Source organism: Homalodisca vitripennis, chromosome 8, assembly GCF_021130785.1.
Source record: "Homalodisca vitripennis isolate AUS2020 chromosome 8, UT_GWSS_2.1, whole genome shotgun sequence".
Lineage (NCBI taxonomy): Eukaryota > Metazoa > Arthropoda > Insecta > Hemiptera > Cicadellidae > Homalodisca > Homalodisca vitripennis.
In genome coordinates, this window is record NC_060214.1 from 96,830,912 (window position 1) to 96,858,537 (window position 27,626).

Below are 27,626 nucleotides of genomic sequence, written 5' to 3' on the forward strand. Positions count from 1 at the left end.
TGAAGCAACCATGCACTGTCATTGCATTATAATATATAAACAATTCACATTGTTGATTTGCATTCACTATTTTTGTTTGATGTCAATCTACTCCTTCTTTAACACGTTCACAACGGCTCATATCCGGACTTTTTCATTTGCCATCGCATTTTGCAATAATGGCAAAAAAAACCGTAATAGTTTTTTTTTAACATTAAACATCTAGGTATAACGAGAAAAGTATGTTGGCTTTGCAATTTTGCACAACAAACTTATTTCAATGTTTCTCCGTGTACCCCAAGTACTAAAAATGAATTTACCTTAAAAATTATGCAATTGTACGCCACATGGAGTACATGATAGTCTGTGGTACTTATTTAAGTGTGGGATCAAATTGAACAAACCACCAAGACAAGCTAACAATAAAAACACAATAAGGAAATGCATAGCAATGTGTACCCCATCAAAAAGATTTCAGGTCTATTGCTTAGTGTAAATCCGTTGGTATATTGTATTGCCCACCTTTACGTATATTGTTGTAATTGTTGAGTACCGTGCAGCAAATGACCTTGTTTTTAACAAATCAAAGACCAATAAAATGACCTAGGGCAGCACGAAAGAGAGATTGTCAGCATTTCCCAATCTTGACTCTGTAAATGCAGTTGGTGCTGTGATTGACAGTATATTATTGTGTTGATTAAACTGTGTGGCAGACTGAGTAGTGGCATCTTTGTAATAAGAAAAATTAAGCATGTCGGCAAAAAGGATGCAGCGAGAACAGCTTAAACAGCTTACATATCTCTGTTTGAGTGCCATCTTAGATATGGCATCGTCTTGTGGGTTGCTACAAGATGGCAACCTGAAGTGTGTTCTGATCACTCAAACAAAGGCTATCAGAATACCGGCTGATCTTGACTGGAGAGCTGCAAAGATCCTTTTAAGAATTGGACATTTTGACAGTTACCAACGTCTATCTGCTGGAAGTGATCAGCCTTTGCATCCTCAAGACAAGTGACACCATTTTCAATCTTTAAGATTGTAAAATAAAAATGTTCTCATTCATTCATTCATTCGTTGTTAGAAATCATACTTAATTATCTATATAAAACAATTGCAGATCTTCATAAGAAATGACTTCACTTATGGTAATTCATGTGAAACCATTTCTGAGCAAGTAAACAAAAATGGCAGTGCTCAAAGGATAAACAGAACAGAACTTATCTTTTCGACAGTGTTAATCACATCAACTCTTAAGTACTAAAACAAATTTACTAAGAAGTATTTGAGCAATGAATAAGCCACCAGTTATCTGCAAATTACCACAAGTAGATGTAGTATTTAAACTTAGATCACAATAAAAAGGATACAGAAATAAGGATTACAAAAACACACATTTATATTTTCAAATTAGTTCATTACAGTTTCAATATACATTACCGTTACCTGAATTGAATCATGGCTTGATACTTATAAAACAAACTGATATGGATTTACTAAATTTTCTCGTTTATTATTGTTAATATACCATGCGCTCAAGGCAGATTGGCGAACTAAGCAAAGGGTTGACTGCCTACTAATATGACCGCATTTAAAAATAAAAATTAGAAAAATTGTATAAATCACACTTTAACAATAAGCTCCTTGGAACACAAGAATTCTTAATTTTATGCATCATAAAATTATATTTTATATTGTAATTAAAAAAATAATTTGAATAATATATATATTTTTCAGGATAAGTCTGAAAGTTTTTAATTACAGAACAGTTAAAATGTAACAAAACGCCCAGTAATATACAGGAACTACTTTTATTGCTTCGTGCTTTTATAAACACAACTATTTATGCATTTATAGTAATTTTCATCGTGTAAATAGGATACAGGTCAAATTAGTAAGCAGGGTTACCAACAGACACTAACCAGCTTAGCCACTACAGGAACACCGCACATGGACAGTCTTTGAAAGAATCAAACTCTAGGACTACAGCTTAACTTATCAGTAATAGGGATGGGCGAGACTACGCTTAGAAAATATTACAAACGCTTAGTAATTAATCCATAATTAATCATAACCTACCAACCAAAGCCCACTGGTAATTAACAATCAAACATTCAAATTCCCAGACTAGAGCAAGGTTCTAGATATAGTTGTTTCTAATATATAACATTGTAGACCCGTAAATTCAGATAGTACAGTTCCAGATTTAAAATTGAAAATACTTTCGTTTGTGATCTCGTCCACCCCGAAGTAAATAGAATAAAGTTTAAAACTATTTCGCACCATCAAGAAAATACGAATTGGACAATATTTACAAGAACAGCACGACTATTATTAGCAGAGTGACACTACGTAATGATCAGCTGCTTTAGGTTCATGTCTTCTGTCTTACTGTTAATTCATAGAATCAGCTTCATGATCGAGGAAATCCTTGAACCATTAACATCTACATTTGTTGTGTATGTATCACAGGCCAACTAAAAATATAACTAAACAAAACTATAATAAAATACCGTTAAGAAATTTAACCCCATCAGGTTCATCTACTGCTGTGTGACTGAGAGTAGTTTTGCACTCATAGTACATTTATGTGGAAATCTGAAAATGAAAACATTTACGAGCCTTTGAATATTGAGCTCTATTTTGAGTATTTGGCGGGAAAAGTTTAATTGAAGATATATTTTTATCCAACTTAAACTTAATTCTCAGAAGAGACCATGCTAATTACAATACATAAATTATGCCATTTGTTTTTGCACTTTTAATAACAAAAATGTTTTTTATGGCATTTCTTATGAGTCATAATTTGGAGTAACAATAATTAAAATTATACTTTTTAGTACATCATTGAAAAACTTTTTTCTCTATTATCACAGTCAGAATTACTTTTACACCATCAAATTCTTATTTTATGTCAGTCATGTGAAATAACTTAAGACTATAGTAGTTTAATATAGGAAAGAATAAGCTAGGCAGTGGATCTTCAACAATATTACATTTTTAAAAGAAAACTTTTAATAAGTAATAGTGGGATTGATAATTTGTCACTTTATATCGGTGATTTAATACATATTTTCTTTGGCAAAATTGTTATAGGTACTTGTTATTAAAAAAATACCAATCAAATTACAGTGATTTTATATTATGATACCTGCACTCAAACGTGTTTACTTAGTCATTGTAAAGAGAATAAAAACCTGTTTAACAGGAATAGTTTAACATTATTGTTACAGATCGGAGACCTTCACAGATAGTTCTAGTAGTAACAGAGTTATAGATACTGAACCCACCGAGCCAACTACAATAAATAAATAATCTAAATGCACAAGAGAACTTTAATATAAATTAATTACAATAATCGACAGTGAAATTTTTACCAACTCAGTGGTGCGGTGCATTTATAATCTAACTTAAAATAGTTCCAAGACTATTAAAAAGAGGAAGTTAAATGGTCTAAACAATTTTTTGAGAGAATTCCAAAGATTTCCGCAGATCAGTCCACTAGCCAGGGGAATGGGGAATCACGTTGCATAACGTTTTGTCCAAAGCCGAGCGATGCGATCATGCTCTTCTCGGTTCTGTAGGTATTGTGTTGCTATGCTTCCCACCAAAGGATCGGCTAAAATAAGAACATCAAAATTATTAAATACAGCAAATAGTCGTTTAGAGAAAACGATACAATACCTTCTTATAACCCTGTTAATACAATACACATTTCATAAACGTGTTTCTGAAAATTACAACACTGCACACAGGATTGTAATTATTGTTAAACGGCTGTATAAAATCAGATAAGTTATATTAGTACCAAATTTGTTTACAAAGCTTATTTCTTCTCTAACTCTTCTTATTAATAAACATAACTGTTATAGACCTTGAGATGAATTTTGGGATGACGCTGTTTATCAACAAGACATTGTGTAAAGATTTACGAGATATATTATAATTAAAGTGCATGCTGAGTTAAGTTTGGTTCAACAGATATGATACAATTTGCAATATATTAATGCTAAATTCGATTCATATAAATTTATATTAATAATAGAAACTTAATACTACAAAGAAGGGTTACAATATTTATTAGAAACTGATCATAATTGCAAATATATTGAAAAATAAGTAGAAAAATTAAACACAAAAGAAAAACTATATATATATATATATATATATATATATATATATATATATATATATATATACTAGCAGTTACCCGTGGCTTCGCACGCATTTTCCTGTTGAAAACTCGGACAATATATTCATGTATTCTTTATCTATGATATAATAAACACTCCTGAGATAATCGATAGTCACTCAAAGCTATTTCAATATCATGATCCATTTCAGATTTAAGTTTAAAGAACAGTGTTTTGGGGTCCTGAAGTCGTAAAGTGAAACAGTTTTTATAAGTTTCGTATTCCCTCCAACATTTCATAATAATTTATTGAAGTGCTCCGACAATTTCAGGAACAATAAGAGTTAGCCTTTTTATCCCAATGACGAAAGTGTATAGTCCAACTAAAAAGTTGCTGCGGTCAATATGAGTCTATTCTGGTCTTTTAAATTCACCCCGGTCTAATCTATTTACAGTTCCACAGTTGATTTATGCTTGATCTATGCACTAACCAAAACAATGGTCTCATATGTTGGTTTTGGAATTCAACTTAGATTAAATTTTGGTGATTAAGTGATTTTTATATTTTTACCGATCAATAAATATGTATAAGAGGTATATGCTTCTAGTGTAAGGGCAAGAGTGTGTTATCCCCATTTGCTTTTCAATAACTACATTAACCTTAAAACTGGCAATAATGTCACTCTGTACTGGCGGCTCTATTTGAACAGGCTCGCAGACGTTTCTTATAATGTATCACATTTCATAAATGTTAGTCCAAATATAAACTATTTTATGTCAATCTATTCACAACTATATGGAGAGCATTATAATAACAATATCTTATTGTTTCCATGGAAACATAACATACTTTTTTTTTACAAAATGCAAGAAAAATGTTTTTTGGACATTATTTTTGTAAATATTCCGTTGTGTAACTGCTTAGCAATAAGCTTTACTTCAAAAATGTAAATGTAGAACTTATTCACAATTTTTTCATGATTCCAAAAATATATAGTTATTGTAACTTTTACCTCAAAACGTATGTGTTACAGGGCTGTGTATGAAAAAGCACGCGCATTTACTTATTTTCAAAAATGCGTAGATTTCTAAATAATTATTTTTGTTCGTGGGTAAACATAATCTCCTGACTGCTTTTGTACTTATATAAGTATGACAAATAAAACAAAAAGAAAATAAAATAATAAATTCTAATCTTACCTTATTTACATATGTACAATATATACAAAGTTTAATTTTTCACTCAGCGTCCCGCCCTGCGAGCTCTCTAAGATCATTTGATCGGTCTCTAAAGTTTTCATCCATACTGAACAACTGAAACTACAACCTAAGAAAGCTAAAAAAACAATAATAACTATTGGATTCGTAACCTCAAACACAAAACCCGGCACTTGTTTACAGTTTCACAACAATGTGGTTGACCCGTACTACGTTCACGTCAGCTGTCCATAGAGAACGATGTTTTACGGTAAACAAAGAAGACAATAATCTAAGTAAGAACAGTAAATCAGTAATATAGTTAATGCTCTTCCAGAATATATTAAATAAATAAAAATCTTTTATATGACCTTAATTCTCTAAAATGTCAGTAACTGTCCATGTCTACTTTGGCGCCGAATATTCGTTCTTGCCAAATTGGACGGGCCTTTGACGACGAAAATTCGTTTCATACCAGATGGAGGGTTAAAAATGCCAGACACAATGTTAAAGGAGCTAACCAGATTCGATTACTTTATGTGCAAACATTCACAGCTTTATTTAATGAGGTAATTTTTATAACAGCGTATAAATAGCATTTCCATGGCATTAGATGGATTATTGATCATCGGCGCAATCAAAATTTAAAATTAGATAACAATAATAATAATAATGTTTTATTGCGTGAACATATTACATGTTATGCAATCGTCAGATAACTGAATTAAGCTAAAATTTTTCACTCATACTTGCATCAAAATCCCTTTCTAACATACAGGTTTTGACATTCACTCTCTCCAGTCATTCGAATTGTTCCACCCTTTCCCCAGTCAGTAAGCCAATTGTTATGTCTTCCAGTTGTGCGCCATGAACTCGTCCGTACTGTAAAAATGCGTAAGTGGTCAGTGTTGTTTTTAGACGAGTCTTAAATGCCTTCAGCATTGGGGCACTTTTTAATCGAGCTTGGCAATTTGTTGACCAATCGAACTCCTGCCTGAGAAGGCAGTCGTTCATGAGCTACCGTTTCTATGTCTCACAGAACGGTAGTCGTCCCTGCCTCTCGTTGCATAAGGGTGTATGTCACTACCTCTTATGGTCTCGCCATTTGGACTTGAAAAAAATGCAGGTTTCCAATATGTAGAGGCAAGGAAATGTCAACAGTTTCAGGTTTTTGAAAGCTGGTCTGCACGACTCTCTCCGTTTCAGTTTTGCAATTGTTCGGACTGCTTTTTTTTGAAGGATGAAAATTCTGGAAAAGTTTGCGTTCGTGCAACCTCCCCACAAAAGCCACTCCGTAGGAGAGGTGCGGGTAGATTAGTCCGTAATATGCCATCATCAGTACCTGGGTTGGGCAGTATTCGGACAGTTTCCGCAAGACATAAATGCCAGAGGATAGCTTTGAACAAACATGATCTACATGAGAATCCCAAGTCAAACCTCGATCTAGGTGTATTCCTAGGAATTTCATAGCGTAGACTTCAGTGATTTCAGTTTCATCCAACATGACTGTTGGACTATAATCTGAATCTGTTTTGTCGCAAACTGAATTTGAATTTGATGAAAGATGATTTCGATGGGTTTGTTTTCAGATTGAGCTCGTTGAAGTGTTGAACTAAATTGTTTAGCTCAATGAAAGACATTTTTTCGAGCGCCTCTTGTGATTCTGAGTTGAGATAGAGAGTCGTGTCATCTGCGTATTGGACGAGCCGCCCTTGTTGCACAGATGAGCCAACATCATTGACGTAGATCAAAAAGAGAAAAGGGCTGAGTATTGAGCCTTGAGGAACTCCATAGTTCAGCCCCAGCTCCTCCGATCTAACGCCTGAAATGCCTACGAATTGTGTTCGATTACTAAGATACGATTCAAGCCACTTGAGTGACCTTCCTCGTATCCCGTAATACTCCAGTTTGTGAGTGAGGATTTGGTGGTCGACACAGTCAAAAGCTTTTGATAAGTCAAGGAATATACTCAAAGTATTCCCTCGACCTTCAATTCCCTCTACCACTGCATCGACTAAACGGGCGACTGCGTCTACTGTCGATTTACCGCTTCGGAATCCGAATTGGTTTGCAGATAGCAGGTGGTGCTTATCCAGAAAATTTAGACATCGGGGAAAGAAAAAGCTTCTCAAAGATTTTGTTGAAAACCGGCAGCATTGAGATTGGGCGGTAATTTTGAATAGAGAAAGGGTCGCCCTTCTTGAAAATTGGCCTGACTTTGGCCTTTTTGAGAGAGGAGGGAAAGGTTCCAGCGTGAAAAGAGAGGTTAATGAGATGTTCAAGTGGCCCCAAAAATGCTTAGAACACTGTTGTAGGAGCTACGTTGACACGTGATTCGAGTCATTTGACCGTTTGTTGGAAAATCTCTTATCACTCTGGCAATCTCCTCCTCTGATACCGGGACCAGTGCCATTGAAGCCACCGGACTCGGTACTAAGGGGGGAGCAGGCTGACTATGTGGTGGACGAAGTCCTTGGTCAGCTCCAACCGAGGAAAAGAATTTGTTAAACTCATCAGCTATCCTTGAAGGGGTCGTTGATGAGTTTATTTTTTTATGTGCATTTCAATTGGTTTGTCAGTCAGTGGTTTTTTATTGTTAATGATGGCCCATGCGGTTTTTGAAAACGTTTTTTTGACATGAGCAATGCTTTGTTTACATCGTAAGCTTTTGCAGCCTTGATGACTTTTTTATAAATCCGTTTGTAATTTTGAAAAAATGTTTTGAATTCCTCGTTGGTTGTGTGCTTGTTAGTTTCTGAGAAAAAGAGGGAGTCTTTCTTTAGAAAACCAGGATACCTTTGGTAATCCATGTGCACTTCCTTTTTTGCGTTTTTGTTGGGACGAAGATAATAACTTCGTCTCTGCAATCTCATTACACTACTGATCAAGCAGTTTACAGTAATTTAATAGTTACTAAAATTTCAATGTAAACAAATGTTTCTGCCTCTTTGATGAACTTCAGCTGAAAGTGTTAACAGCTGAAAGTATCAGTTCACTTTGTATTACGTGTTGTAGCGCAATCTGCCGGATCCAATATAAAACACTAACATCAACAACAATTTATAAATAAAAAATTAATTAAATAAACTATTTAAATCGGACCAAATCATGAATCTAAACCATTCTCGAATCCCCTTCAACACACACAGAAAATTTCATCAAATTCGGTCCAGTCGTTTAGGAGGAGTTCAGTCACATACACACGAACACAAGAAATATATATATATATATATATAAAGATAAATATACAATATATATATATATATATTTATTTATTTAAATTATAGTAAAATTGCTATAAATATTCTAAATATAAATATAAACAAAAAAGACACGATCCAGTTTTTGAAAAATTTGAACATTTAATAGAAAAACTACAACATACCTTTTCTATATTTATGTCTTCTACATATTTATTTATATATTTTTAGTGGTTATTGTACACTGAGGCACTTGATGCTGAACCACGTTTCTTTAGAATAATAAATGTTAACAATAAATAATAATGTTAGTTTCCTTTTTGTACTAATTGAAAAACTTGAAAAAATGTACATGTTTTTGGTATTAGAGGGTTGCTGTTGATGGGAGTGGTTATCATCTTAGTGAGGTCAAATACGTTGTTTAATCTTTTTTTGGGAGGAAGGGGGAGAGGGAGGAGTCCATAGGCGAACTCATTCCAATATCTGTTGCAACGTGAATATCTATTTGGTCTCAGGAAGTAGGTAAATAATTTGTAAAAGCTAAACAAATAAGTAGTCCTTTTTTTTCTATTCAGCAAAGCATGAACTACACACAGTCCTTAAACATGTATTGGATTGATATCTACGCAAAAGAAATATCAGCTAGATAGTATAGAAAAACATTTAACTTTCGATTGTGTAAGGCAATAAGAGAATGTACTGGATACCAGAAAAACAAACATGCTGATGCCTAAGTAGCAGTGACAGCACAGTAACCAAAAGTGTATTAACACGGGTACAGTAGGGTGGTCAAGAGTTTAATTTGAAAGTTACCAACCTGGATTGCAGTCAGTGAGCAGAGAGCAGATGGACAACAGGACCTTAGAGATAGTGAGGGCTGGTGACCAGTTGTCCTTGAGAATGTCCAGACATATCACCCCCTGACTGTTGATGTTACAGTGATATATCCTCGTGCGGAACGTCACCTAGTGGACAAATTGTGAACTATAATTCAAAACTTCAATTACGAGAAAGCGAATACAGTCTGGTGATGATTTTTGTTTTGCAAGTGAAACTTAAAAGACTGTTAGTCTAATTATAACAAAATTAGTACCCAAGTCACTAACTTAACTCTTACCACGCGTATTACGGAAAATGTAGCACAGTGAAATGGCTCCAACGCGTATTACGGTAAATCTCACAATCGAAGTTTTTATTTCTTTTTTGTTGTTGTTGTGAACTATAGTTCGTAAAACTGCCGATAGAATGGGGTAGAATGTTGACTGAACCTCAAACGACTATCCTCCATTCATTGTTCTCAGCCACCCGTTACCGATCTGAAACTAGTTGTCACAGCAACTGAACGCCATTCTGACCTGTAGACTGGTGCGCCTTTCGGGATTTCCTGCGTGGTGAGGGCGACAGTGTTGTTCACGAGAGCTGCGCGTAAGCTTGTTCCTGTATTGAGTTGTGTGTTTTACGTTATTTCTGAACATTTTTTACATTTATACTTTTTTGAACAATTTTGACTTCAATTTGAAACACCTCATGCTTCAAGGTGTTTTTATTCACAAAAAAACTTAAAATTGGAAAATTCCATGTTTTGTTTTGTTTTACGTTTTAATCTGTAAAAATACAAAGGTCAAAAAAATTCGTTTTATGTTTTTTCTTCCAATAATAAGTTCAGAAATATTAAATCAAATAGAACTTTAACAAATTAAAAAATTTATTTTTTATACTAATAGCACGCTAGGGGAAATATAAGAATTTGTAATCAGCGCTCTAAGGGTTAACCTAAATCTAATCAAACATAACTACTGTTTTCAAAAGTTTGATACTGCCATATTTATAAATACAATAATCAATAGAACATAGTTTTGTATGTCTGCAATCTGAAACATGTCACAATAAATATTATTGAAGTGAGTTATTTGTGTTTTAAGATCAGTTTAATTTATATAACAGATTTTTATTTGATGATACTTGAACTCTAAAGATGATAAATCATAAGCTTTTTGAAAATTTCTAGAAATCTCTGAGTTATTGTAAAACTTTATAAGACAATTAGTTTTAGAATTTTATTCAAGAATTCTAAATAAGTTTTTATTTGTGGTCTATTACAATGCTTTGTATAGCATTTCAGATATAGTCAACTACAACATCTTAACCCATTATAACGTCAGTATATCTTTTCACGACTTTCAGCAAACGGCACAATATTAAAAAAAAAAAAAATTTAAATGTGTAAAGTTCATTTTTATTTTTACTTTCTATAATTATGGTAAGTATAAAAAAGTAAAAATTTTAAAATTATCTTGTACGTACATATATTTATGGGACATTAAATTGTAGATATAAATAAAGTCAAAATAAAAGGCACACAAAATTTTATTAGCTAAACTATAAACATTACCGGACAATTATATAAATATAATTAAAATAAATTATATATAATAAAATTAAAAATAAATAAAAACCATATAAACAGAAAACACGACGAAGGAAACCGACTCAGCGATGGTTAGACACGCACTACCTGAAGCCAAACTGCAAACAAAAGCGCGCGTGTGCTGTACGGCGTCTGTGCCGTGTGGCGGGGAGAGTGTCTAGACACTGCGTCTATTGTTTCAAACAATGTAACGCGACAGCTATATTTTGACGCTTGACATAGGTCAATAACCCACACACATGGTTTGACGCATACCGTTAGTGACATTGATCGGATTTAAAAGGAACTTAAATTTGCTATAGACGCAGTTTTGTGTCGATGCGCCATACCGCATCTTTGCCGTTTGGAGATAGTTTGTCTATGCGCCATACGGCGCCTGTGACATTATAAGGGTTAAAATGTTACTAATTCCTAACAACTCGCAAGGGCAAAAGTTTTGGGAATAAATACATAACAAATTAATTATTGTATCAAATTGAAACAACTGCCATCTTGATATTTTCCTTGCTTAATGTTTGATATAACTTTTAATACGTATTTAAAAAAACTAAATGTTAATAAAAAAAAAATGTTATGAATTAAAATAAAATGCACAAACACTATTAAAATACAAATAATATTTATTTTTGGTCAAAATATATTTATTTATATAGTTAGTAAAAAGTTGCTGGGAAGCAATTTTATTTGGTTAAAAGTGCAACCACCACACTAAGTAAATAGCGCAGAAGTAGCGTAAAAAAAAATCAAATACTTTCAGTAATGCAAAATAGAGAACAAAAATAAAATACACTACTACAATTTCTTAATACCAACACAACAGTGCGGGAAATCCATGTATACCAGTGACCCATAGGAGGCCATCCTACTGCTTGCATATATAAAAACGTACTTAAAGAGGATAGTCAGACTTAAAAAATTGATGGTTTGGTTAACCCTTTCAGGGCCAGGAGCAAATATGAAATGTTGCAAAATTTTTTCACATCTCATATCCCCGCCAGGCTAAAATTGGCGATTTTGCAGTCTCTTAGATTAAAATTAATAAGTTTTCATAAAAATTAGACAATGACCTAAAAGTTACACCAAATTACTCGTATAGATATATACTATCAACAAAAAAATATATAGATGTAGTTTTAAGTAATTTAAAATAAAAAAAAAATTTTTTAATAGATTATATAAGTTTTTTTATTTTTTTGCAAATAACTAAAAACGTAAAAATAATTTTACCATGTGAAGCTATTTTATTATATTATACATTTTAGAAAGGAACATCCATACAAAATTTTGTGTTATTTCTCTCATAAATAAATTTTTTATGACACATTTTGTATCAGATAATGCAAGATCGTCATTTAACTGTCGGTCAATTTCACTCCCGTGAGATCGCAAATTGTCAGTCATTGTAACAACTACACACAATAGCTAAAACGTAACAACTAAAACTACTAATATTTACAACCACAAAGTAAAATAATGAAGAAGAATCCAGCATAAAATAATACGATTACACTGAAACATAAAGAATAAACAACGAAAGATCGAGCACTGACTGGCAGCAGTCAGCTGATAATGTCACGTGACAATTACAAAATAAAAATGCATAGACCTCCAAAATAAAAATGATATTCATATTAATTATCTACAAATATACCAGGGAATAAAAAATCATAAAACTTTAATCATTTGACGTCGTATTTATTTAAGAAAACAACAATATATTTAGGAAAAGACAATATATTGCCGCCTGGCGCTTTTCAGACACGATCTATGGCGCCAATATATTGCCTCTTGGTCCGGAAAGGGTTAACCCATTGGCTACCAATGGGTTAACCCCATATATAATGCCCATCCATCAGTAAGCATTTGTATAATTACTGAAGACGGGCACTGCCGTCATGCTCAGTTCATTATTTTGTAGTCGAACATCTTTCTGATATTGATTATTTTGGCATTTGTCTATACTATGATATCAATGGTTAGTCAGTTAAAACAAAGGTTCTATTTTGAAACTTGTCAACTCTCTGGTAATCGTTTGTCGTTCACTGTTTCATATGTTAATTGTTTGGATTAGTTGCCATCTGAAATGGTGTCATGGCAAGATCGCATTCAGTCTTTTAGTAACTTTGTAAAGAACACACTCAATGAAAGTGAAAATGAAGTTAGTGATGATAACTTTGATGACGACATTTTGAGTGAAAATGGTGATGAAGAAATTCAATAAAATTATGTGATAAGGCTAACCTCCAACTTGGGGGTGAACAAGACAAGAAAATGATCCACATAATTTTATTTTTAGTGGCAGAAATGGTATAGATCCAATTGTTGCGAGGTAACTAAATACTTAAAAAAAGGTCATAAAATATAATTTTAACATGTTATGCATCTGTTTAGTATTTTTAATGAACTCTAAGCACTCACACAATGATTTCCATTTCAAAATGAAAAATTAATTCAGCATTAAGGGTAAATATATTTGAATTTGAAATTGTAGCCAGCCTATGATTTCACAATTTATACAATACTAAAATCCATCACTGTATCCGTTAACTAATAAAAGAGATATAAATACACTTGGGACTTACTTTGGGTGGTTTAAATGGGTACTCCGGTGAAAAGTGTATATCTAGGAAGAAAACACCTCCTTCATAAACAGATCCTGGTGGTCCCAAAATGGTGGACACCCACTCATACAGGTTATCACCTTTAGGTCCAGCACTGTGTAAACAACATAACATTATTAGTTAAATGAATATATAAGAGACTTATTCAAAAATTTTTTTATTTATTAAAAAAATAAAATCGTAAAATGTAACAATTATTACAAACACAAACAATAACTCTGAACACTCTCATAATAAACAAAATTATAATTCAGATTTTAACCTGACCTTTTTAAAGTAACGTTTTGTTCATTAAATTTTGTTATGAGTGTTTTACTCAACTTCAAAAGTAATTATTGATTCGATTATTGTAGGTTCTTAATACATATTTTCCATATTTAACCAATATCTTAAAAACTAAACAACTCATAATGATGTGTTGTATCATTATTGTTTAAAACATGCTAGAAGTTATGACACAAGATACATATTATCTATAATTATACAGTTCTACATTAGTTATTGAAACCTTAGTATCTCTCTCAAGGTGTTGTAGAAGTTAGTGTTTCTTATCAACACATAAGTTATTTGCATCTGGGCTGGCAAGCAAATTTTCCTACTCACAATACAAATGTTTTCCTGTGTGCCAACAATAGCAGTTCTATTATTTTATTACACAAAACCTCTCTTATTATAAAGTAAAGAAATTAAAATGGTAATCAGCTACTATTCATATCCAGAGGTGATACAACTTACACTTTATATGAACACAACGTATTTATTCATGATATACAGCATGTCGATACATGGATTTGTTTAAGAAAGGAATCGATTAACAACTTTGCTAATTTCAGTGGTACTCAAAAACGGGAGGGTAGTGAAAAAGTTCATAAACTAAATGATATATATTTCAAACTCACATTTCTCAGCTTGATACACTTAACCCCCTCTGATGTAGTTATTTAAACCTCTGCAGTCTTGGTGGTAACAATTAATTTTTGTGAGAATGTTAGAGTTTGGTTATCCTTAACAAATTTTATGGTAGAGCAATGGAAATTGAAACATTGTTTACAATGAATGTAAAGGTTTAAAATATAATTATACATAATTTAAGATTAACAAAAATTGTATGTATATACAATTTTTTTCCAAAAGATTCATACCAAACTTTGTTATTGTAAATAGCGTCACTTGACACTGTATACACGTCTATTACTATCACTTGAGTTATGATCACAACACACAACAAAACCTTATCCACTTCAAAAAAATGCAAGTTTTCACGATTGTAATTGAAATATACCGTCAGGCAAACCAGTGTATAGCTGAGGTGATCACTGATGGCAAAAAAAAAAAAAAAACAAAAATAATAATAAAAAAATAGAGAATATATCAACAATATTTAGTGGAAATTGAGCGAAAAGTTTTATTCCAAATGTTAACCACACCAGTATGTAACCTGGAATTTGGTCCCGGCCAAGTGGTAAATAATTTACCCCAATCACCAACCGTCATGCATGTCAATGACAGTTACATCATTATCAGCCAATGAGAAGTGAAAATAACCTGGAAGCCTTTCATTGGCTCAACATGAGTTAATAATTATTGTTTAGATGGCTGAAGGTTGGAAGTGCATGCAGAAATGAGATTTTTTAAGGAGGGATAGAGAAGACTACAAGAAGAGATAGAATAAGGAACGAAATAACCAGAGAAAGATTGAAGGTAGTTTCACTGCAAGAGACAATGGAAGGAAGAAGAATACAGTGGATGGGGCATGTGAAGAGGATGGGAGATAATAGAATGCCTAGAATAGCACTGGAGAAGGAGGAAGGAGGAAGAAGACCAAGAGGAAGACCGAGAGGAAGATGGGAGGACCAAGTGTGGAAAGACATAGAGAGAAGGGGACTACCGAAAATACAAGTGGATGAAGAGGAGACCTGGAAGGATAGACTAAAGTGGAGGAGGCTGTGTACGACGACCCGTGAGAACGGAAACGTCTGACGATGATGATGATGATGACCACCAACCATCATGCATGTCAATGACAGTTACATCATTATCAGCCAATGAGAAGTGAAAATAACCTGGAAGCCTTTCATTGGCTCAACATGAGTTAATAATTATTGTTTAGATGGCTGAAGGTTGGAAGTGTGTAACAAGTTCAAAATTTAACACCCCCGAACCCTTACATTTCAATTCACACCAAAATTATCAACTGAGAATCAATTCCTTTCTTCTATTAATCTTACATAAAACTAGGTTGTATAATATAAAGTTATAATTGATTCTCGCATTCTGGATTATACTTATCAATATTTTTACCTCAAGAGCCATACGTGATTTCAAACCCTTTAAAGAATCATAATAATTGTTAGTTTCTAAAAACGAATAGAGAATCACAAGAATATCGTCTCCATTTACAAAACTCAAAGTAACAGGCAGCATCAGTTTATGTTTTTGTTAGGCTCATTCACCGCAAGACATCTTCCAGCATTTGTTTTACCATTTCATTAAATGTAAATGGTAAAACAAAACCATTTATATGTTAAGTTTACTATGAACTAGATAATGTGGTTAATAAATATAATAATAATAAAAAAATGTTTACCTGCAATTTGGTGGTGGGTCTAGAGTAATCTCTGCCAGTTCCTTTTGTATCCTGAAACAGATAATCTAAATGAATAAAATGAGTATAATTAGGCCAAAATAATTGTAATTTTAACTTAGTTTGAAATACAAAGCAAGAATAGTCTACTTTTCTTTTACACTTTAAACTAAATACCATAGAAATAACTAAAACAACCACCCTTCAATGTTGTTTCATGTGGCAGTCTCAGTTGACAAACTCGCTGCACTGTAGATTTCTATTGAACGCCATACTGTTGTGATTTAACAGTGGCTGTCAGGCCTATATGTAACAGATGCTTGTGTTGCTATATATAGGAACAATCATGTTATATTTTAATTACTAAGATTTTTTTGTATTATTCTTTTTTTGTTTGTTTTACATATGCTTACAAAAGAAGATGACTTGACTCAGTAAAGCATACAAACATAATAGAATATCGAATCCGCTGTTGTGTACTAGAACCTGTTAGCTTTAATCTTTTAAGTATTAGATCATAATTATATTACAATTAATGAGGATCAGTAAATCCAGGTTATATGTAATGATAAGTCATTATTAAAAAAAATTATGGTAAATCTTTAAGATCAGCGACTACCGCTCAGATCGCCGCAAATTTTTTGCATACTAACACAGGTTAACGTAATTTCACGGAAAAAAAAAAAATAGTCCCGATTGTCGCTGGGGGCCGTTTAACCCCCCCAAAAAATTGAAAAAAATTAAATTAAAAAAAATTAAAATTGAACAAAATTTAAATAAAAACAATTAAAATTTAAAATTTTTGTACTTACCTTAACGGTATTTTGGGAGGTACAGCGCAGCCACTGCCTTGAGGAAAGCGTGAATCCTTTCTTCTGGGATGTATTTGGTTTTAAACAATTACTCCGCGAGGTAGCTGACGAAGTGCTTGCTCTTGCGACCGTATTTGGGGACTTCGGACCGGACGCCACGCCACTTCCGTTCAATTGTGTTGGTACAGGCGGATGTTAAGGGGTCAACAAAGTCCTTTCAGTGATTCACAGTCAGGTGATTAAACTGATATTGTGAAAGGGTGTTGTAGGCCTTCCAGCAATCAGTTATTATTGTGGATCCTGGCAACACCCAAGTTTTAATACACTGTATCAGAGTCTTCGCCGTATGGTCTTTAACTGGGATAAGGAAGGTGTGCTTGGTCTCCCGATCTATTTCCCCCAACACCCACTGTCCTTTTACTATCCGTCCTCTGTTGTACTTTCTTTTGCCAAATTTGGCTTCATAAATTTCAACTACGGCGCCAGGTCCGCCCAACTGTTGGCTGTTTCTTTTCAAGTGGTCAATGTAGACTTCCCGGATGAATGAGAATGAGTAGTAGTCCACTATTGTCGGGTCTGTGAGATGAAGATGAGTTTTAACAAACGAGTGCCTCAGAGGCGATGTGAAAAGATATGTTACAATAAAACGCCACAATGTGTTAATATTGCCTTTACTGTATTTCGCTCCAGGAACGTGCCAACCTTCGCCGAAACACGCCACCCACACTTGTTCCGGGCTTTCTTCTGCAAAGCAACAATCTTTCCACACCTGAACTTTAAGTCATCTGTCAAGATCACCGAGTTCCCGCATTTCACACAATTTGTCTTCGTTGGATGGAAGCACGTTGTGCGCACAAAACACATTAATAACACGCTTTTCATCAAACAAACATGCTTCGAAGAATAGCGTGTGACAAGAACCATCGCACGCCATGTCAACAACTTCACTAATTATTCCTTGTCCATGTGGGTTTGTTTGTTTACGTCTGGCGGTCAATCGAAGCCATCCTATAGGTCACGTGATCCGCCCGGCCAATCGGAAACTTTCCTGTTTGTCACGTGACTACTGTCAACTCATCAAAACGACCATGGTCGGCCATTCTTTTTAGTTAGATAGTCGGAAATCTTGTTGTTTATGTGATTTGTATTGCCAACATTGTACTGCCGAAAAACGGGTTTTTTATATGTTAGCGACAATCAGGACTATTTTTTCGGTGAAATTACGTTAACCTGTGTTAGTATGCAAAAAATTACGGCGATCGGAGCGGTAGTCACTGATCTTAATATTTACCAAAATTATTGTTTGATATTTTAAACCCTTTTAATACTTTCCCATTCAACCCACACCAAAAGTAGTGCAACTGATAATCAATTTCTTGCTTAGAAAAATACTCTATCAATTTCGCAAAAAACTTCATTGGGTACTAAGGCAAAATAGTACTTGGCTTCTGGCCTATTTAATCAAGTGACTCCTATCTGTAAAATAAATTTCCTTTTAATTTGTTTTAAGTAATAAAAGAGATTTAACTTTTATTTAGTGTAGAAATGCAATTGACACCACTGGTGACTCACACAACTGCCTAATCTAGAATTCCATGAACACTATTGTAAGTATGGAAATATTGAAATAAAATATCTAGTATAAATATACAATGAAAGTTTGTGTTTTATTTTGACACTATTAATTTTATTTTAGTATTATTTATTTATAATAAGCTTGTAATTAATTTAAAATAGTCAGCCAAGCTTACCTTTTAGCAGACGTACTAAGTGCCTTGGACATTTTTGGATTCGGTTTGACTTCCTTGCTCTCGCTCTTAGTCTCTGGGACTGACGTTGAACCCCGGCCTCTACCTGTGCCACTAGAGCCTGCCCCTGACATTCTGGACTGGTATCTAAAAGGCAGATTAAGATAAAGATAAGACTCATCATTTTTTAATTAATTAATGAAAAGTTGGATAATGTTTACTTTAGCCACAGTACCTAAAACAATCTAAAACCACTTTTAACAATTTCTTAAAATAGTATGTATACTTTAATTTCCAGACAGAATTTTAGACAGTAACAGACTATATACTAAACTATTTTAATTTTAGGTTATATCTTTATTAGTCCATCGATCTAGGAAACTGAGAGGCATCGGGGTGGATGAGGATAACAAACTAATGAGGAGTAGGTTAACCATTTGCGATAGGCATTAAACTTATATGATGCCGGGCCACAAGGGTGGCTATGGCTGTGTCAGGTCAGTGAATTATGACCACATCCTGTCCCTCAGCTCGGCGGGCCACACCTAGTGGCCCTCGCTGTTTTGCAGGTCACTACGTGTGGCCCACTGTACTGCGCAGTTATAAAAAATTCAATCCTTTTATCCAGCTATGGCTGGAAAATGCTGCAATTTCTTGGCCAAATAAGTAACTAAATTAATATTTCTTCATTTGCAGGACAAACCATAGTAAACATTTTACAATATTTGGTTAGTTTAAAAGCAAATAATAAATAACAAATTGATAAAATTTCAACCTTTAAACTAATAATCTTTGTAAATTATGTGAGATTTTCATTTAAATCTTAATAATTTAAAAAGCCGAAGGTAAAATACTGCCATTTAAATCCAAAACTGCGAAGTACATGAAGTGATGAGTGGTGACACAGTACCAAGCCCACACTACTACTATGTACTAAGTACTATGTGTCCCAGAGAGCTGAGAGGAAAACCACCTGAAACTCTACCTGAGCTGAGTGAGAGATAATTTTTTGCCAAATTCGTTTGCTCTCTTAAGGGCAAGGGGTATGAACAGGGGATATCAAAGTTGCCAACATTGAAGTGAGAATTTGAGATAAAATAATAGGTTTGTGTACCAACTGCATTTGAAGGTAGTTTAAGAATTTTTCGTCATTTTGTTTAGTGGTGATGTTTATTCATCGTGAATAAACATTCACGGTGAAGGTTATTGATTGTTGTTTGTTTTCCTTTGTTTATTACAGTTATGTTGACTATAGCACAACTTCTTAGGGAATCTCATTGTTTTTCTTGATCGGTTGTGTAGTCATTTACAGAAGAAGTCACTGTTTATTCTCGTCTGATGAGCTAGTGAGTGACGTTTTTCTGCATATACAACATAAAAAGTTAGTGTGGTGAATGTACTTTAAAGTACATTACTTATTATTGTGTCGGAATAGACAGAAAATAGGTTTTCTTTTACTTCTTATCGTGAATTTAAATTCTTTGTGTAGCCTACTTCGACAATAGCCGGTATCGGCCATTGCTCTGCTACATAGAGTAATATAGCTAGGCGAGTCTGTAATATTATTAGTTCTCATGCATTAGTGACCAGTCTTTCAGAATTTATATTTTACTCATCAGTACTATCTCGAAGGATGTTTTTCGTTTGTTACCATCATTGTGGAGCAGCCCATTTATAGTAAGTTAAATAAAATCTGTTCTTTCTAATAATGTAGATCTTTTAGGTCTCCGTTAAGAAACTCTTCCAAAAACAGTGGCCTCTGAATAGTACCAAAGTACCCTCCAATCTACTCTACCTTAGAGCCAACCACCCTACCTGAAGGCCTACTCATACCCAGATGTACCCTTCCTATGCCCTTGGACAGGTCGGTTGGCCATCGGGTAGTGTAGGTGACTCCTCGGGTAGAGTAGGTTGAAGCACGTGTGTAATAGTCATGTAGTTAGTTAGGGTAGTACTCATTTTTGTTTCCCAAGACCAATATATTTGCCTTATGTATGTTGAATAGGTTTAAAATATGGGTATGACAAGTCTACCCTTCCACAGTGTCAAGAAAAAATTTCTCTTTTGCAAAATTGTTTTGCTTCAAATATGTACTGTATGTCCATGCACTGCTGTCCATGAAGTGCCAGAGGTAAAATAGGGTAGGCTTATATGGTGTTTAAAGTATTCGGTTTCTTTTTTTGTTACTAACCTGTTTCTTATAAATTAAGAGATAAACAAAATAAATATAGTATTAAAATAATAGTAATAAAAAGTTAAAAATTAAAATAGGTAAAACTTAAAACAAGTTTGTAATCATAATTTTTACAAAATAAACTAAAAGTATTTTTAATATGGGTATTGTATTTTGATGAATATATACAGTAGATGCCCTCTTAACCGGCCATTACAGGACCGAACCCCCAGCCGGAAAAACGGTTTGGCCGGTTAACCCATTGCGGACACTGACGAGCTGGGCTCGTCACGCAGCGGCCGGGCCTAACGGCACGATGACGAGCTCAGGTCGCAAAAGCGGTCTGCTTTTAAATTTCCCTCCAAATAGTTCTATTAACGTCTGATAGATCGGGCGATCATCTTCACTTGTCTACAAAGAGTGTTTAACAACGGTCTACGTTTAGAGTTTTCAAAAGTTTTATAAATATCCTACAGATCGCAGTTGTATGTCGAAGTTGAAAAATCATTCATATGAGTTTACTCTCTGCTTTTTAGCGCTTCTGATTGGGTGTTTTCCTCAGTTGTTATTATAATACTTTTGAGGTTAGTGACACAACTAAACGACGTAGACGTACATGTTGGTGGGTTTAGTGTAGACAATGGCCCGGATGTTGCAATCGATTCGCCCGAGCCGCTTTATTTAGTCTATGATTCAGACATCATCCCTGCCACGCCGTAAACTTGCTCGCGTGTTATCGTTCCTACATCACGGATACCCCAGCAGGCCCATGTTCCATCTGAACGAATACCTTTGCAGCTGAATTTTCTAGTATACAATAGCGAGCGATACAATGTGGCGCACCATTGCTGTTCGTGCGGCCGCTGACCGTTAATTAATTCGCACCCGCTGGTGCCCGCGCGCCAAAACAATACGATCCGCAATGGGTTAATCTGACGAACATTGGTATACTGTATATGTACCAACTATGTAATAATGTACCGGTAAAAAAAACAAATATGTATTTAATTCAAAAGGTTATTTTAACTGAAAACCTAATTACTTTTAATATTTTAAAGAACAGTGGCATACGAGGTCCAATCAAAAAGTATCCTACCTTTTGGTGCAACGTAAAACTGAAGTTACCTGAAAAAAGCTGGCGTTAATTTTATTCAAAATAAGCACCCTGAGAAGCAACACAACGATTTCCAGCGACGTTTCCACTTCTGGAAGCAGTCTTGAAAATAACTTTTCGGCATTGCCATGAGATCAGCCGTCGTTTTTTTCATAATTGCTTCTCGACTTTCAAATCTGGTGCCTTTCAATGGTTTTTTTGAGGTGGGGGAAGAGCCAAAAAATCGCATGGAGCCATACCTGGAGAGTACGGAGGCTGAGGAACTTGCGGAGTGCCGTGTTTTGCCAAAAAAGTTTGAATGAGCTGGGAAGAATGAGCTGGCGCATTGTCGTGGTGTAGCCGCCAATTTTGAGACGCCCACAAGTCAGGTCTTTTGCGGCGAATCGCATCTCGGAGACGACGTTGGACACTTAAATAGTACTGTGCATTCACAGTTTGAACTCTCAGGGGCATATTCATGGTGTACAACTCCACGGTGGTGGGAAAAAAACAGTAAGCATCACTTGACATTGCTTCGAACTTGCCTTGCTTTTTTTGGCCGAGGATCCTGGGGAGACCTGCCATTGTGATGACTGAAATTTGGTCTCAGGGTCATATCCATAGACCCAACTTTCGTCTCAAGTTATTATCGATGTTCAAAAAGTTCGCATCATCCTCACAACATTGCAGTATGTCCCTCGGCAACATCCAATCGCCGTTGCTTCTGCTCGTCTGTCAGCAATTTTGGCACAAATTTTGCGGCTACCCGGCGCAATCCCAAGTCATCCGTTAAAATTGCTTCAGCTGATCCGAAACTGACACCTAACTCAGTACTTACTTCCTCCACAGTCATTCGACGATTTTCACAGATCAAAACTTTTGCTTTCTCGATGATTTTCCGGAGTTCGACTTGTTTTTGGTCGGCCCGAACGTGCGTCACTTTCTGCTGAGGTTCGACCACTTTTGAAACGGTTATACCACTCTTTAATCTGCGTAACACTCATTGCCTCATTTTCGAATGCTAGCTGAATTTTCGGAATGGTTTCACTTTGTTTTTTCTCACAGTTTCACGCAAAATTTAATGCAACAACGTTGCTCCCACTTTTTCCGTCATCTTCACAGTTAGAGAAAACCGATACGCGCACTTGACTTATCAGTACATACTGACCCGTCTCCGGCGAACCAGTCGGGGGTTCAAGATAAGACTTTGTACCTTTCCTTATCATAGTAGGAACTATTGTCGCAACAAATCTTTATCTCATTATTGGCAGCAGAAGCCGCGATACACGACGAGGTCGGATACTTTTTGATTGGACCTCATATAGAATACATAATAACAATAGAGTAATACTGTACTACATTGTATAAGAAAAATATAAAATGAAACTTACATTTTGTTTCCGAAGTATGGTAATTTTAGACACAGAAACAGAACAGTACATTAAATATCCGGTACTGTAAATGCTAAAGGAAATCTGTTATTTTCTTTTCCACCGTCTTTATGAAGGCATAGTCTCTCCACTTTTTAATGAATATCACATCTACAGCTGTCAACAGGTCTTGCTGCTCAATATACATTGCGGCCAACCGAAGTGGTTTTTTTCCCCTCTACTCATACCCTCCAGTTCAATAAAGTGGTTAAATACAACTGATTTTTTCTGCTTGATGGTCTTCGTCTGAATCCTCTGGAATGCCTTGTTCATTTGCCTTCTCAATGACTTTTTCTACAATTTGATCGTAACTAAAAAATCTTTTTCAAGGTCGTCGTCACCTGTCACCCATTCATTTACATTTTTCTCTTCAAGATGATCATCTCTAGTACTCAATTTTCTTAAGTCATTAAGTGCTTACAGCTGATATAAGTTCCATCTCCAAGTCCATCTTCCCCAAAATTTCTGAAAGCAGTTTGCGCCAATAACATCTCTTTCAGCATTCTATGACTCCTTGGTCCATAGGTTGAATGAGACTTGTGACGTTCGTTGGAAGGAAAACCAATTTTATACCGGGCGCTTCTTCACATTCAAGATCAGGTGGGTGTGTGCCAGAATTGTCTAAGATTAAAATGGCCTTTTCAGGTAATTTACATTCTTTTAAATATTTTTTACTTTTTGGAACAAACTCATTCACGAACCAGTCTTTAAAGATATTGGAATCCATCCATGCTGCTTTCTGGGCATGATAAAACACAGGAAGCAATGAAACATTTGCATTTTTAAACGCTCGTGGTTTCTGGGATTTCCCGATGACCAACACCTTTTCTGTTCTACACTAGTGCAAAAATCCTGTAAGGATTTGCGATTATGTCACCAATCATTGACAGTGCTTTTACCGACGTTTAGTTGTCACATATCTTTTTCACTGTTTCGCCTTTGTCAATTCGCTGGATCGCATTGAGCTTTAGTTTTAGAGTTAAAACATTACTTTTACGTTTTCTTTCACTAATTTTTAAACTAAATAAAAGTATATTATCATACAAATTGTTAGTTCATTTAATAAAAACTGCACACCTAAAAACACTACAGCACAACACTAAACTGCACAAATTAAAACTGTAAACTAACTGTATGTATGTACTGTACATGTATCACGTTGGGAACCACCTGCTCAACTGAACAGGCATTGTCTAAACTGTCCCAAAATAGCCGTTCGAGTTGTGACCTGTCGATCGTTTGCTTTGTGGCTGGTTAAAGCGGTGGTCGGTTGACCCGAGGCCGGTTAAGAGGGCGTCTACTGTACAAATAAAAAAAAGGAAAACATATGGGAAATTAAATATACTATGGCCACAAGAAGTAAATAAACATCAGCTTGAACAATTCACTGGCAATGGCCACAACAAATAATGCTAAGTATAAAACACATAAAAAAAGAACACTAAGTAAAACTATTTGTATTCAGATCTGAAGTTGTTTTCAACAATGGATAAATCGCAGATACCATATACCGAAAATTAGCAACGAGGCACCTGCAAGCTAATTTTCCTCACTCATTTTGCTAAACAAAATTTTGTATTAACAGAAAAAGGGTAGAATTTGATTAAATTTGGTATGAACTCAGACTATAAAAATTGCCAATATTTTTCTAAATATCTCAAAAGGTTTCAAAGATCCTTAAAAACAACAATTTAGTTATTTACAAATCAATTGTTTTATAAAACAATAAAATAGAATAGCTTTGATTACTTTATAACACCTTTTATTTGAAAATGTAGGGAGGACACTCATAAATAATAAATAGGAGATTCCGATCTAGATGATCCTTTAACTTGTGACATGAAAGGCGACTAATAGTAAGCAGGTCTGTTGATGGTTTCATGTGCAAACAAGAGTCTCATACATTCAAGTTGAGACAGGCTCACTCTTAACACGTTCAGTGCGGGTGGATTGCCGGCGAGCCAAAGGACCCTGGCGTACTGTATGGCGGGATCGCCGGCACGATGCGTTGTCTAGGAATGCAAGACTGCTGCTCAGTTTTTTCAGTATCCAGTGACCCTTATAGGCGAAGATTTCGCAGTCAATGTGTTAATTTCCTCCCTTCCACTTGTGTTATATTGTTTAGTCTGCATTTGTAGGATAGTATGTGTCAGTGCATAATGTAGGTGTTAATAAGTGAACAACTTTTGATACTCAAATAATTGAAATATAAGTTATATTATTTCTTTAAAATTACTTGAATATTTTTTTGAGATATTTAGAAAAAATTGTCAATTTTCCCAATCTATAAGAGGACAATCTTCATACCAAATTTTATAACACTCTAAGGCTAGCCAGGTTTATACCCGGTGTTGATTTGATATGGAATGACCCAAAAGATTAAATGCATTTGTAATCAATGAATGAGATATACATGCAAATGAAAGTTATTAAAATTATTTAAGATCTACTCTTAGATCAAAAAGTAAAGACACATGAGTTTGAAAGTTACCACGAATTAACTAGTAGCAACAATAAAAGGAGTTTTTAAATTAAAATCTACCTTGTTTATTTCTGTGTTTAGACATAAAGCAAATAGCTTAATTTAGAAATAATAACTTCCACTTTTATGAAGATAACAATAAAAAGGATAACGGGGTTGACACTTTTCAACCAAATAGTTAGGCTAATTTAAAAATTCATAGCTTGGAAATTTGTGAAACAACTTTTTTTATGCTATAAGTTTATTTGGAGTTTTTTAATTGTATGGAAAAATGATTACAATTTTCACTTTAACTCATGACGGGTCAGTCCAAAAGTTTGGCCATTGGTTATGTAATTGAGCTCTTGAGCCTCTATCCTAGGCATATAATTTAGTAAACCATACAGCCAAAATGTTTCATTATTAATACAAATTTAATTGAGCAGGTTTTGTTGTTTTCCTACCATGACCGGCACATACTTGTTTAAACGCACAAACCACAATAAAGTCAAGGCTAAACCGTCCTGGTACCACACCTTGAGTACATAGTGAATTTTAAAATCTCTTTACGAACTAAATAAAAAACAAATTTTTTTTCCGTCCATTCTAGCACAATAATGGTAGCCTATCCTACTCTACAAATACTGTACATGAATATGGAGAAAAACATAACTAACTAGCACCACAAGGTGTTAACATAAAAGAGAACAGAGTATTCTTATTGAAGTCAACTACCTATGCAAACAAAATATAACCAATAAGGAATTCCAAAATATAAACAAACACTGACATGCTCCAAGTTGTACAACAGACAAAATACCTAAAATTACAGAGGAAAGCAAAAATTAATAAAATGCACTATTTCAAATATGTAATAGTGATAAACTGTATAGTTAGAATGTTTGTGTGCTTGATAGTTTAGGGATTTCTAATCGATAATTTCACTAATTCAATTGTCATGGTGGCCACTTATACTGCAGCCCTCGTACACTCATTCTTAGCTAACAAGTCATATACTAGTGACTTACACATTCCTAATTTAATCATTGATAAATGGAAATTTGGCCATAGCTAGAGGTTTCTAAGATATATGAATAATTTTTGTTAGCTACCTTAGTTTACTATCTCACTTAGGCCTTATTGTGATAATTGAATTGAAAATAATAATATATTGATCAATATCACTTAATGCTATAGGATGTCACTATAATAATGAAAACATTCTCTCATTGTAAGAATGACTAGAATCAATTGTCAAGAAAAAAATCCTTCGTCTCCTTCCATTGTTCATCACCAAGTGAAGAATGTCAAGGGCAATGCCCAAGAAGACTACCTAAAACGTTTCACATCTAAAACCATAAATGAATGTTGTTTTTACATTAATTAACACATATTCAAAATATGCAAGCCAAACTGCTAATAAGGTTTATTTACTACCAATACTAGTGCTTACTTACGTTTAGACTGGCAATGAAAAACGGAACGAAAAACAAAATGAAAATAAAAAAAATTATGTCCAGAAGAAATCGATGTTTCGTTGTACAAGTTCTAAAATGTATAATGCATTTACACGTGTCTGTTAAATATTATAAAAGTCAAAACACAAAACTACAGTTTAATAAGAAGGCATAAATACAATTTTCTGAAAATAAGAACCAACCAAAAAGTCAATCCCCCCCCCCCCCCCACCCCCCCCCCCCCCCACCCCCCCCCCCCCCCACCCCCCCCCCCCCCCACCCCCCCCCCCCCCCACCCCCCCCCCCCCCCACCC

The 27,626-nt window shown here is 34.6% G+C and overlaps 1 protein-coding gene across 1 annotated transcript; it reads right to left on the minus strand.

The window, feature by feature from the left end:
• Window positions 1-1,357: 1,357 nt before the first annotated feature.
• LOC124367789 (ubiquitin-conjugating enzyme E2-24 kDa) lies at window positions 1,358-27,332 on the minus strand. Its single transcript, XM_046824902.1, has 6 exons — window positions 27,313-27,332; window positions 18,702-18,845; window positions 16,142-16,192; window positions 13,516-13,648; window positions 9,323-9,470; window positions 1,358-3,595 (listed from the first exon to the last, which is right to left on the minus strand). The coding sequence occupies exons 2-6, from the start codon at window positions 18,830-18,832 to the stop codon at window positions 3,498-3,500; spliced, it is 561 nt and encodes a 186-aa protein (XP_046680858.1). The 5' UTR covers window positions 18,833-18,845; window positions 27,313-27,332; the 3' UTR covers window positions 1,358-3,497.
• Between the last annotated feature and the right edge of the window lie 294 nt (window positions 27,333-27,626).